The sequence below is a fragment of the Acipenser ruthenus genome, chromosome 15 (assembly GCF_902713425.1).
Source record: "Acipenser ruthenus chromosome 15, fAciRut3.2 maternal haplotype, whole genome shotgun sequence".
Classification (NCBI taxonomy): domain Eukaryota; kingdom Metazoa; phylum Chordata; class Actinopteri; order Acipenseriformes; family Acipenseridae; genus Acipenser; species Acipenser ruthenus.
This window is the reverse complement of record NC_081203.1, coordinates 848,647-862,387: the sequence shown is the minus strand read 5'-3', so window position 1 is coordinate 862,387 and position 13,741 is coordinate 848,647. Positions and strand designations below refer to the sequence as shown.

Genomic DNA, 13,741 nt, shown 5'->3' with positions numbered 1-13,741 from the left:
CAGAAGCTGTTAATATTGCTGTTTTTATGCATGTGTTTAGAGTTTACAGCTGTGGTACATAACGGATAGACAGTGTTGGTGATTGCAAACCAGCCTATTGTTTTCATGGTTTTCTTTTTCCTTTGATGTTTTAAATACTGTAGGAATCTAAAAGACATCACTGTAAAATAACCCATGCGCTGGCAGGACTTTCGGTGGCAACGTTCACTGTTGCAAATATAATATGAGAGAAAAAAAAACAAACAAACATTCTGTTTAATGGTGTGAAAAGTCAATGTGTGATTGCACCAGAGCAGGCTTTCCACCTGTTGCAGCTGGCAGGACTCTTGCTCGTGGTAATACAAAGGCACTTGGCTCCTGTTTGATTGTGCATTTTGTGGATCTCTTTTGACGGCGTGTAAATATAACACCAGGTGCGCGCACCATCAAAGGTGGAGACTGTGTGTGTGTTTTTTTTGTCTTTAGCACAAGCTGGAAGGATTAGAAGAAAAAAAAGCTCAAGTTAAAAGCCTGTTTTAGACATCTGTGCACCTCAGCAGATAGGATATCTGAAACGCACTTCTTTATTACAGTTTTAAATTCTAACATCATGTAGATTTTTTTTCTGCTGTGCCCCAAGCTCTGGTTTGATATTTGAAGAAGCTGGATGTTATCTTTGTAAGCGTCTAAGAGAACACAGTCACAGCTGGAAGGGACCGCTCCATATGCAGGTGATCAAACACTGGGAATCCAGTATACACACTGGGGTCCAAGCAGAGAACCTGGGCTCTGGTGCAGGGTTTTACTTTTACCAACAAATTACAGCATGCATTTAACAAGGGTCTTCTCACACATTTTAACAAGGTGGTCTGCGGCTGGTTTAAGTCTTTCCAGAAATCACATTTTCAGATCTGGTATTATTATTATTATTATTATTTATTTCTTAGCAGACGCCCTTATCCGGGGCGACTTACAATTGTTACAAGATATTACATTATACAGATATCACATTATTTTACATACAATTACCCATTCATACAGTTGGGTTTTTTACTGGAGCAATCTAGGTAAAGTACCTTGCTCAAGGGTACAACAGCAGTGCCCCCACCGGGGATTGAACCCACGACCCTCCGGTCAAGAGTCCAGAGCCCTAACCACTACTCCACACTGCTGCCCATATATAAAAGGTGGCTCTTGTAAGAAATCTGTAAGACAGCCACACAGATATAAAATATGCAGCATTAAAAGAGGCATGCAGATCCATGCACCAGGAACCTGAAACCTGGAACCCAGAACCTGGAACCCGGAACCTAGAACCCGGAACCTGATCTTTTAATGATCTCACGACAAGGCAGGGTTAGCCTTAGCTTTCTTCTTGTAAGTGAATCAATTCTTCAATCCACCTTTAGCTGTGGAAAACACAAGTTTTTGTGTGTGTGTGTGTGTGTGTGTGTGTGTGTGTGTGCATGCGTCATTGGAAGAAGAAAGGTTATTAGAAGGTGTGACAGACAAAACAAGGATGTGTGATATGTGATATGAAGTGCTGGTACATACTGCTAGGTAACTCCCCGGGGATCGAGACTTGCTCCTCTGCACACCGCCGCGGACAAGACGGCACGCAGGTGAAGCAGCCCAGAGAACAGCCATGTGTTGACATCAGGCAGGCAGGCAGGCAGGCAGGCAGGCAGGCAGGCAGTGGTGGGTTGGGAGGGAACAGAGGAAACGAGGGAAAAGCAAAGCGAGATAAGACAGGAACCACATGTTAGACAAGCGAGTTAAAACATGATCAAATTAGAGAATGAAAAGCAAGGCAGTCAGAAGAGAAAACAGAGGGAGTGGGTGAGTGGAGAAAGAAAGAAATGAAGGAAAGAAAGAAAGAAAGAAAGAAAGAAAGAAAGAAAGAAAGAAAACAAATATATCGATTTTCAGCACAATATATTCATACTCTCAGGCTGAAAATGCAATGGAAAGACACAGGAATCAGATGCATGCATGTCCCTGTTTTATTTGTATTCCCTACTTAGCTCCCGATAAACCATCAGCTATATTTTTAGTAGCTTGATAAAACCTGAAGTGGTTTTTTGAAAGTGACCTCTAGAACGTATGCAACTTGCATACGTTCTAGAAGTCACTTTCAAAAAACCACTTCAGGTTTTATGAATCCAGACTACTCTGAAGAACGCTAGTACTGTGGTCCTGGTTGTACGGCAGCCCTTGATACTGCAGAATGGGTTACAAGACGGTACGGTCACGGCTCCATATTCCCCCATGATACCATTACACAGGCACTTGTATTCTCGTTACCTATGATTTCCGACTACAGCGTTATAAAGTGGAAGAACTGTACGACTGTCCTTAAATGGGTTTTTTTTTGCCTAATGTAAACCAGCAAAGTAAGGCCAGGCGTGATATTTTTGGGGTTGCTTCGGATTACAGGTCGGGGACTGGAAAGAGGAATCATTAAAAGGTGTCTGGGGGAGATCATGAAGTGGGAAAGGGTGCACCAGCCCTACAAGGAGAACCCCACCTGGAGGTCAGCGTGAGGACAGGTGTTTCAGCAGCTGTTCATTAGTTCTGTGGATTACTGTGAGACACACCGAGAGGAGGGAGCGCACGTCTCTGAAGTTTAACCCGCTTTCAATCAGACAGCGGGATTGAAGCCGTCTCCCCTCTTTTCAAGTTCTGAGAGACTCTTCTGAATCAGAACTTGAAATGGAAGACAGTCATCTAGGTATTTCTTTTATTTTTAATGAGCTACACCGGCATCTAAGGGTAAGCCCAAAACACAATGCAGAACTTGTAAAAACCTGGTGTGCAATATATACACCGGTGTATATCTATATGGTTCTGTTTCTTTATTTAATCCAAAAGGACTCCACCTGATCAGCAAGTGTTGAAATCCAGCTAGTACTACCAGCCGCAGTTTAAAATGATTGAGGTGGGCTTAAATCTTAAAGGGGGATTTATTTCAAAATGAACAGGAAGCAATGCTTTCATTGTGCATTGCGTTTCTCGAGGACTGGAGAAAGGGGGTAAAAAATAAAAACGTCTTTGATTGATACCGTGGCTAGCTGGATTGTCAAGTGTCACACGTCCAGACAAAAAGAAGCTTCACTGCACTGAGCTCGAAGCTGCAGATCCTGGTCTTGGCGTGGCAAAGAACAGGAAATGAACAAAAAAAAAAAAAACAGGTCCCAGCTCAAGATTCAGAGATTGTGGTGTGTGACAAAACGCCTAGGAAAAAATAAAACTACAACTCCCATGTTCTGCAGAGACCTGTCATTTCCTGTCCCTGAAGAGATCTTGAATTGCGATGGGTATGATGGGAAATCTTCCCCGATCCTCTCCAGTCAACGACCCACTTCTATACGACAAGAATCATGGCTTTGAAAACAGCATAGCCATTAGAACCTTTTAGTGTCCAAAGAAAACTGAGCTGAAGAGACCAAACAGGTGTAAATCACTGAACTGCTGATTCTACATTTTAATACAAAAGGAGTGTCTCTTGGGATCTGAAACCTCGCTGAGTTTTATTTGCGAGCAACCTGCAACTCAGAATGTTAATCCAATCAGATCAAACTGTTTACTAGTTTAAAAAGAGGCTATAGAGTTAAAAAAAAAAAAAAAACTGGGCTATTTTCTAAAAAAGGATCTGTCAATTCCAAAGCCAAGATACTTCCAATCAACAAGGAGACTCTTAAAGAGAATAAGATGAGCTCTTCTCAGATGAGATCAACCTCCCTGAGATCTTCCAGACAGACTTGCATTCTCCTCGCTTCACACAATAACCCCCTCTCTCTCAAAGTGAAAGAAGGCACTATATAAAGGAAGAAAGAAAGAAAAAAACGCTGCCTAATTCCCCCTTTGAAACGTGTAATCTATCAATCTTTAATTAAATTCAAATGAATAATTCTACTCTGACTTGGACATCGGATTGGCAGGAGTCCAGGTTCAGTGAAATGGAATTCTTTCTAACTCTTTCAAAAGATTATTATGCAGAGTGGTTGCTTTGAGTGTGTTTTACAAATGTATTCAATTTTCTTTTTATTTATTTATTTTAATTAAAATTAATTACTGCAGTACCACTTTTCTTTTCTAAAATAAGAATAAGGTGAACTGAATCTTTGAACCAGTGTTGTATGGTGCACCTTGGTCATCACAAACTCAACAATGTATCTAAAGAGAATTTTAGCCAAGTACTGACGCTCCAGACCTCACACACACGCATGCACACACACACATGCACACACACACGCACACACACACACACACACACACACGCATAAGCACACGCACACACACACACACATACAGAATCCATAAGAAGATGCTGCCCCTGGAGAGTTATTCATTGAAGACCCCTGAATAATTGACAATAAGAGCTACATTAGCTACACCAAATGATTTCCTGTATTTTATCCAAAATCGTGAGGGACTTTGAAAAAAAACCCTCTACCGTATCGTGACAGTTCCCTAAGCTAGGGCAGTCTGGCACTTTCTGAAATCCATGACAACCTGCCTACCTTTTAAAACTCAATTCCGAAGGTGCTGCCGTCACCCCCCACTCCTGACACCACCGCTGGCAGCGGGTCAGTCTGAGCAGACGTCATTACGGTTCACCTCGCCCACAGCACGCTTTCAGTAATTCACTCCATTTGACACAAGCAGAGTCCCTACAGGGCTGCGATGCAGAGGCCACTGCGGGCCCTCTTGCCTTCCTTGTTCCGCGACAAGAAGAGAAACTGGATCTGGTAGGAACACATGGTGTGCTGAGAAGGGATTAGCCCTGCTGGGGAGAATATGTCCTCTTCTCATCCCTAAGCTTTTCTTACTGTATGTTCTTATGCTCTGCGTATGAAACCTGCCAAGGCACACATGTGGATATAGCCAGCCCTGCAGAGCCTAGGGCTAACTGGCTATTGGGGAGTATAAACAATTGGGAACCGTTGCAAGTGCTTTTAAATAAATAATTCAAAAGAATCTGCTGGCTGGGATAGCATCTTACTTACTGGTGTGTTATTCAAGTGGGGAGGAATCGAACCCGCAACCCTGCTATGCATTTCCCATCCGCCCTAAACAAGCTACAGGGTCAATCTGAGGTTACTCTGTTGTACTGTATATAAAGGAGCAAGGCAGACTCAATAAAACCTCTCTCTGTAATTTAATCAGCCAGTCTGTTCCTTCCCAGAAAGCCCTCCTGTCCAGTTAATACATTGTCATTGTGTCTGAGCAAAACCACAAGCCTGATTTCATTTGAAGAGGATGCGTTTGACTATGCGTCCACGGCTTCACGGTTACACTGCATTTAAAATGCATTTCTAGCACCAGGTCTTCAGATTGTTAATGTAATCGATCGTCATTTCTGAAATCTTTTTTTTTTCCGGCTCTGAATCTGCTGCGTCTACCGTTTTCAACAATTCAAATCATTTCTTTGCACTAAACAGAACGTTTACCAATAACAGACAGGAGATGGCTGCTCCCTTTCAGATCTGCTTAGCAGCTGCAAAAAAACAGGTCTATTTCCAATTTATAATTCCCAAACGACATGTGTAATGTTGCATGGAAAAAAAACAAACAAACAAACAAAAAAAAAACCAACATCTGCTGCAGGGCTGTGCAGAAAATTATAATTTGATCATTTGTTGTTATTACACCATTCTGCCATTGGGTGGCACTGCAGTACAATGTTAAAAGTGCCTATCTCTACCTGCAGCGCTCTCTGAAAGTTCTTCTATGTGAGAGTACAGAGGTTCATTGCACAAAGTTGAAACAAAAAATCATTAGCTATTTAAATGGCCGGTGAGGTTGTTTCTTTGGGTTTGAATACAGCCCCCCCCCCCCGCGTGTCAGTTTCCTGGGGGTATCAGTCTTGGTCTCACCTGTGTCTCTGCTGTCAGCCGTGGCATGGAGGCTGCCCGGCCCTGGCTTTCTAGCCCAGGCTGAGGATCCCCATAGGAGTCCATCTTCCTCATCTCCACTGACTCCTGCAAACACAAAGCACACACAGTACAGCTTAGATTTGATGAATATTTTACAACTTCAGACTATTTTTAATGGTTGACTTCCCCACCCCCGCCCACATTAATAAGAGTTTCACAGCAGTTTAGAGCCCCCCCCCTGGTGTCCCAGCACACTGTCGATTATGTACCTGCACACCGGCGCTGTTTGGGGTGTCCTCAGAGTGCCCTCTCTCGATCGTACGCTTGCTGCTCCGTTGAAACACTTCCTGAGTGCGCTCCGTCACCCAGTATGGAGGTTCCTTACTAGTCCCTTCCTGTCCAGGCCTGCAGGCACAAATAAAACTCCAATCACTAAACACTCTCTCCTGCGCCGAACCCGTCTAATGATTCCTGTTGCTCCCAAATAGCTCTGCACAGCCAATCAGAGACTTGATCGAGGACAGTGATCGAGGAAGGAGTCGGACACTACGGAGAGGAGAGGGAGTGTTTTTGAAACTCACAGTGCGCCCCCGTTGTTGAGCGAGGCAGAGCTGGGCTTCACGTTGTTCAGAGGAGGCTTCTGGTCTTGCATGAAGGTGAGCGGCAACATGGGCTGGAAGAGGGCGCCCGTCTTGTTCTGAGAGAGAAGAAGAGCACGAGGCAGGGCTTAGTCAACCACACGGGTCGAATCACACAGCTCACCAAGCAGAGCAGCAAACAAACCCAGAAAGCAGCAAAAGAACTATCACCTCGGCGGCAGCGACAGTGGAAGCTGGACATATCCCCTGCTTCACTCAACAGATCCTGCACATTAAACATCTCACACAGGTGGACACTTTGTGTCTACTGCATCACTACAGAGTTATGAGGTGCAGTTCAGTTTAATTTAAGACTCTTCTTGTATAGCAGCTCCAGCGAGACATTTCAAGGCTTACCCATGAGCCTGAATTGTCAGTAAGTTACCTGTTCAAAAGGTGTGCGGTGTGTCTACCTAAAACTCAGTAGAAGTGTCCAATTCATCCTCGCAGTAAAAACTGCAATAGCTCAAACAGTTATGCAACGGGAGTCTTGAATTATTTTCTGAAACGTTTCACAGTGGCTTTGCATCCCCATTAGTTTTTAAAAGGTGCCCATTAGAGGCAGGATTGTATTGAACTGTATTGTGCTGCCTGCCCGTGTCCCCTGGTTTGCAGGAGCTGGGCTGGCTGGTTACCTGGGCCAGTCCCCCTGCGGACTGCTGCTGCTGTTGCTGTTGCTGCTGCTGCTGCTGCTGCTGCTGCTGGATCCGCTTGATCCTGTTCTGCTTGTAGTAGTCAAAGATCATCAGGGCTGCGTAGACCTTACCCACAGTCAGTTCGTTAGCTATCGGGGGGAAATGGAGAGGGAGAGGAAAAGGGAGAGAGAGAGAGAGAGAATGAGCCCAAAATATAAACTGTTGTCATCATCACCCTCATCACAATTAGCTTTCTTTTCGTGTTCAGCAGGGGAGCGTTTGCGTCACTGAGTTTCTGGTTTCTATTTTTTCTCAGAGCCATCTGGCCCTTTTCCCATTAAAGCCCCGTTTCCTCTCTACGTCGCAAGTTAAGGTGTTATTGCAGTACCCTGTGCGAGAGGCTTTTAAACCGAGCTGGAGCAAAAGGCAAGTTCTCTGCCTGAATTTGCAGCAGTCTGTGTGTCTGCCTGTCACGTCAACACTGTCAGTTTGTGGAGAGTCTGCTTTGAATGCAAAGGCATTTACTGATCACTAGATGTCACTGTGAATCTTTGCAAAAATGACTCCTCAGTAACTGATTTCATTTAGTTTTCCTGTGACGCGTGACTTTGTAATAATTGCAATGAAAACCATTACAAAAGTCAAATTCACTTTTACGATATTGTGTGAGCCTTTCATATAGAAAAAAAAATGTATATGGAGAAATATATCAATGCTTGTGCATAGGAAAAGTAAAATTTGAATACATTTTGAATATTGCCAACAACTATGGTTAAGATTTGAACTTGCATTAAGCAGAACAGACTTGGATTTAGTCAGGACTCATGGATTCGTAGCAAAATGAATATACTTTGAATGTCAGATTGCTTTGCTAAATGAACGCTTCCTGCTAAACAATCCAATCTGATTGAACAAAACGAATCCCGAAAGGCCCAGCTACTTGACTGTGTCTGTAAACGTTTCCATTCTTTTCATTGCAATACCCACACGCTGTGCTTGAACAAGCCTTCAGGGCTCTGCTGCTGAACCTACGGGAGCTTGTTACAGCAGCGGGCTACAAAAACCTGCTACAGACACCGAGACAGAAGCACTTCCTTTTGTTCACAGCAACAGAGGCAGCTGGCTTACCTGGTCAGTGACGCAGAGGAAAATCAAAGACCATACAAATAAATCAAAGCTGTAAAGCAGGAATCTAATTAAAGGATGCGCGCTGTGCTTGGAAAGCATGCTAGTTTTGCTGCTATACTAACATAATCTATACCCAGGGCTACATTTTTAAAGACTGCCAACTGGCAGGTAATTGTGAAGGTAATCTTTTGAAGTTTGCACAGAATACAGTATTTGTAAACTGCTGCATCCTGGTAGCTTTGCTGTAGGTCACACGGTCTGACAGCAGCGAGATCATTGGAGTTTGAACTACGACACATGTAAGTGATTTGGAACCAGGAAGTAGTAACTCTGCATGTTATACACACACACAGAGTACAGTGTGTCTGAATTATCTGAAAATCCCATATGATCTATGCACTCCTTTAAAGTTTTCCACCCATCTCTTGTCAGCCCTGCAGAGCTGCATCTTTCTGCAGCCCCATTCCCTCCCGCTTCCAACAAAGAGACCCTTCACTCACGCTTGTGAGGAGTCACCAACAGATCCAGCGTCTTCTGAGAAAGATTGGGCCAGACTGTGCAGATTTCCTTCCTCAGTTCGGCGTCGCTCTGGTGCTGATTCGGCACACCTGTGGAGAAACGAAGGAGTGCTTTCTTTTATTAACGAGGCGGCCCGAGAGGGAATGGACTAAGGGTGTGGGATAGATGTCAGACTGCACCTTCCTGAGTGCAATAAGGGTGGGAGTGACTGCTCCTGGGAATGCTAGGGACAGCTCGCTACAGCAGCTGGAACTGTGGGTAGATGATACTGCGTGTGCAATTCCTCAGTGTCTTCTCTAGCTGGTATACACTCTGTGTTAATGTGCTGCTCAACTAGAGCACACACACACACACACATTTTTTTTTTTTTTTAATTAGTACAAATGGGACTGGAGAAAACAACATGAATTTCATTTGACAGCAAATGCGTATGGATGTAGAAAAAAACTAAATAAATGACCAGCTTTGAAAACTGCTTTGCAGTTGACTAGTTTTGTAACTGCGGTGTGTGTTTCAGGGGAAGGTAAGCTCGACTCGCACAGTACCTGAGGCCAGCTTGATCTCCAGAGCGGTTCTGATCAGGGCCATGAGTGTGGAGGTGAAGTGCACAGTGTTGTCTTCGGCGATCGGCATGTTCATTTTCACAAGCCGCTACAGGGGGGAGGAAACCGGCCGTTAGCAGTCAGGGAGGAAACCTCACCGACAAAATGCATTCAACCACGCTCGTCCAGACACTCAAACTGTTGTGTGCTGATATGCAGTGGATCCCTGATAATCACATTACTCAGTGATCTGTACAGGTGTGGTCCAGGTACAATCCACAGTCAGTATGGCCTAATTGTGAATTCATTAAACCTTTCAATAATGAGCACTGAGGTTTAAAACCAATTTGCTGCCTTTTACATGTGGCTGTAAGACAATGAAATGCTGTAAGCTTTCTCAGACAGTAGCTGTTTAGCTCAGTGCTGTCGTCTCTAAACAGTAAGCATGCTTGATTCAGGAAAGTTTTTTTTTGCAATGTCGTATTTCCAGCAATACAATACAAAAGACATTGATAACTTAGAGATATGGGAGCTGTCTGCTTGTCGGCACACAAAAGTTAAAGAAATAAAATAATACACAACTAAAAAAAAAATATATATGGAAAAATAAAAACATTGGGAAATTCACTTCAATGCAAACAGCGACTTACTGAGAGAGTCATTGTGAGTTCTTTGGAGAGTGACAGGAAGTTAGAGACAGAAAGAAAGAAAGAAATGCATGGCAATTAACAAGCAGATGAAACCAACTGTGTCAGGGAGCTCTGCTCTGGGCACAACCCAGGTCCTGTGAATGTGTTTACCAATGAAATCCTGCTGAAGAAGGTTGGGACGGTCTGTCTTACTCCTGTATAGGGCCTTCAGGAGCCAGCGCCATCTACTGAACCAAGTGTGGATCAAGTTTCCTTTTGCATCGCTGGCAATCGAGTACGTGCACACTAGATGGTGCTAGTGCTTGCCACTAGAAAGGCTGATCTAGCCTGGATTACTTATGTTTATAGCTGACAGCTAGAACCTAGTTAGCACAGACTATTTGAGTAACTGCAATAAGACGCAACACAATGTAGTTTATTTAATGATCCCCAATTGAATAGATTTTGATAAATCTGTAACGAATAAGGCCCCCATGTAACCTGCTAAGGTACAGTTCAGCACTGCAAGGATTGGTAAAACCTGAGTTTCAGCCATGGCTAGAGTAGAGCTCTCCTGAGCTAAGACAGCATTCCAGAGAAGCCAGGCTGGGAAGAGGGGTGTGGGGGGTTGTGAGCACCAGGGTGCACCTTCCGCAGTGATGACCAAGAACACACACACACACACACACACACACACACACGGGCAACAGAACATCACGACAGGCGACAGCACAAACATCACCCAACACCAAGAACAGATGAAACTGTGATGGACACATAAACAAACACTTTCATTAAAAAAACAAATGGAAGAAAAGCTTTTGCCAAGAGATATTACAGGAAAGAAGACAGAGGAGAGATTATCACCAGACACAAAGAGCGACTTCTTTACTCTAAGTCTGGATCAGTGGGAGTGTATCAATATTAATAAATCGTCCTGGCTTAACTGCGCTTCGCTGCACTTCTAAATATTTTATAAGAGCCTGTTATATTTAGCTTCTGAAGGCTTTCTTGCGATATTAATTTAAGCTGATGGCACTAACAATGAACGTGTTGAAATTTGGACAGGGAGAAATACAGGAGCAAGGGTTAGGGTTAGGGTTAGGGTTAGGCTTAGGGTCATGACCTGGAAGATTTCTAGACTTAACAGCTCAGTTTTAATTGAAAGTTTCTGCGTTTATTATCCAACAAAGGGACTTCAAAAAGCTATTTTTTTTTTTTTCAAAAACAAAATTGTGATAGCCTAGGGATGTGACAATGCAAAGTTGGCTGCAGTGGAGCTCGGAGAAAGAGAGAGAGAGAGAGAGAGAGAGAGAGAGAGAGAGAGAGAAGCTTAACAGAAACGTTCACAGTGAGAAGACACCACCACCGAACGGAGCACAGTGCTGGGCAGCTGCAGTTGGGTTAATAAGCCAATGAGAGAGAGAGAGAGAGAGATAGAGAGAGAGAGAGAGAGAGAGAGAGAGAGAGAGAGAGAGGGGGAGAGAGAGAGCGAGAGACAGAAGGGTCGTGTCGGCTGGCTACCTTGTATGCGACTCTGGCAGGACATTTCTTTCCCAGTCCTAAGGGTGGGGACATGTGTCGCAGCATCTCATACATATCAAGGTAAGTGATGCGCCCACTGAGGCAGGGAACGCAATACGTCAAAATCCAAACAAAAAGAGGAGAGGAGGGGGAGGCGGAAAGGACACAAAACACGATTGGGGTGAGGGTGAGGGTTAGGGTGGGATGGATAGGGAAACAATAAAAGGAAAAGAAAACAGAAATCTGTGTTAATAAGATTTCCCAGGAGGAATGGAGACGGATGCCAGCTCTGTCCAGAGAGTAGTCTTTGCACAGAGACAGATCCAAGGTGGGGAGAGCTGGAGCCTCCTATACCCTGCTGAGAACGTGGGATGGCTGACAGCGAGTTTGATGGCGCAAGGTGCATGGAGGGTGATTGTATCGTATTAAGGATGCCTCGTTCAGCAGGCCAAAGAGGCATCAGTAGGTAATTGTGCGGAGTTCAGAAACAAAGCCTTCATCCCACCACCATCCGCCCCCTCATTCTACCCCACCCCACCACACAACACCCCACCCCTCAATTAATCATATCCAGTTATACCAAAGGTGCATTCCAGTCTGGTACTTCTGCGCCCACATTCAAAGGAAGTGCAGGCCAGCAGTCTGTATTTCAACACATGGGTTTGGGCTTGTATTGACCAGTCTGCATCTATACATCAGGAGTCAAAGGCACCAGACTGGAGAGGCTCCCTGGTAGAGACATCTCCTGTTGAACCTGTCCCGAAAGCTTTGTGCCTGCCCCAGTACAATTACCCACAAGCCAACCAGCAGAAGGGTGAGTCAATCATTCGCTTTGCGGCACAGTCAGCCAGTCAATCCGGGGGTGGGGGGCGGTTGTTTTTTTAGTGGAGATGCACTATTGAGTATTGATGTGTGGGTTCCAAACCTTATACGCCACCCTATTAGGGCACTTCTTCCCTAATCCAAGGGGAGGCGAGATAACACGTAACAAACTGTACATATCCTTATAATGTATCCGGCCACTGTAAAAAGAACATTGTGGTTAGAGCAGAAACATATTCCACGCTGTTGTATAAAACACAAAGGAGGTTACTGGAATGCAGCAGGGTCTTGAATACAAATTACTTCAGACCCAACGGCATTCTAGTCCACTGAAAAGTCTTTGATGTTTAATAGCCTTTCCATATTAAACAATGTTTGGTAGCACTTTAGATAAGCAGGCATGAATAGCTATGTAATTACACATTGTAATAAGCAGGTCATTACCAGTGTTTCCATGGTAACTACTGTGCAATTACAGGACCTTGTGAACGGCATCTTGCTATCTGATGTAATTGCATGTCAAGAGCATGGGAATTACAGACTTCTTCCAGCAGCAGTTACCATTAGTTACAAGCCCAGTTATTACCGTGTTATTAGATGGCTATGTATAACCTGTAATCTTAATGCAAGGGTGAATCCAGATTTAGAAACATAAATACATGTATATAAGCAATGGCTAAGAATGGTTACCAGTTGATCTGGGGCTGCCGCTCCTGCCTGTGCTTGTCTGTGATTTCCAGGTGTCTGGATTACATCAGAGTCACATAATGGTACGACCCACAGGAGACACAGCGATTGCCTTATTCCTGTATAATCCCTTTCCAATAGCTGTGCCTACTGTGGGTCAGTCATGTGATCGCGAGACCGTCAGCAAAGAGGAAATCACAAACAAAAGCACGAGGCACGAGTCTGAAAACAGCCTGATAATGCTTCAAATAAAACCCATATTTCCTATGAATTTGTGGTTCTTTTAAAAACAAAACATTCTTAAGACTTGATAAATTAATTTAGCATTTAGGTCCTTGTGTCACCATTGATGAATAACTCTACACTGTACTATAACTGCACAAACACATCTGCAATTACAGTTCAATTAATGCAATTCAGAGTAAATCAAGTGTGTTACCACTTGACCATTTTAGGTTCAATTCTAATGTGCCGCTCCTGTCTGGACGGAGCCCCTTTGCTCTTGTGTAGTGTCTCTGCTACAGTAACTGTGTCTGATGCAGAAGCATCTACATGACAGGGCATGTTATTTCCAGTCTAGTGGCTCTGCTTCCAACAGCAACAGTAAGAAAACATTTCATGATGACGTTTAGGTTGTGAACATGAAGGCATCCCGTCTCCATTCTAACTTCATCATTAAGAGCAGCTCAGCGGCTTCACAGAGAGGCAATATTAAGAGGAATCTGCTTTGTGTTTGATAAGCAAACTGCACCACCTGCT

The 13,741-nt window shown here is 44.1% G+C and overlaps 1 protein-coding gene across 3 annotated transcripts in view; it reads right to left on the bottom strand.

Annotated features, from left to right (window-relative positions):
• The window catches only part of LOC117396785 (voltage-dependent N-type calcium channel subunit alpha-1B), a 112,816-nt gene that overhangs the window by 6,570 nt on the left and 92,505 nt on the right, over positions 1–13,741 (bottom strand). For 2 of the 3 annotated variants that reach the window (XM_058986717.1, XM_058986716.1), the window contains exons 32-39: positions 12,399–12,495; positions 9,324–9,429; positions 8,760–8,867; positions 7,132–7,280; positions 6,440–6,555; positions 6,128–6,263; positions 5,859–5,963; positions 1,534–1,569 (exon numbers count right to left, since the gene is read on the bottom strand). In XM_058986717.1, the coding sequence (XP_058842700.1) occupies positions 1,534–1,569; positions 5,859–5,963; positions 6,128–6,263; positions 6,440–6,555; positions 7,132–7,280; positions 8,760–8,867; positions 9,324–9,429; positions 12,399–12,495 (853 nt within the window). Of the gene's footprint in view, positions 1–1,533; positions 1,570–5,858; positions 5,964–6,127; positions 6,264–6,439; positions 6,556–7,131; positions 7,281–8,759; positions 8,868–9,323; positions 9,430–11,473; positions 11,571–12,398; positions 12,496–13,741 lie in introns of all 3 variants that reach the window. The other variant, XM_058986715.1, reaches the window with a different exon arrangement.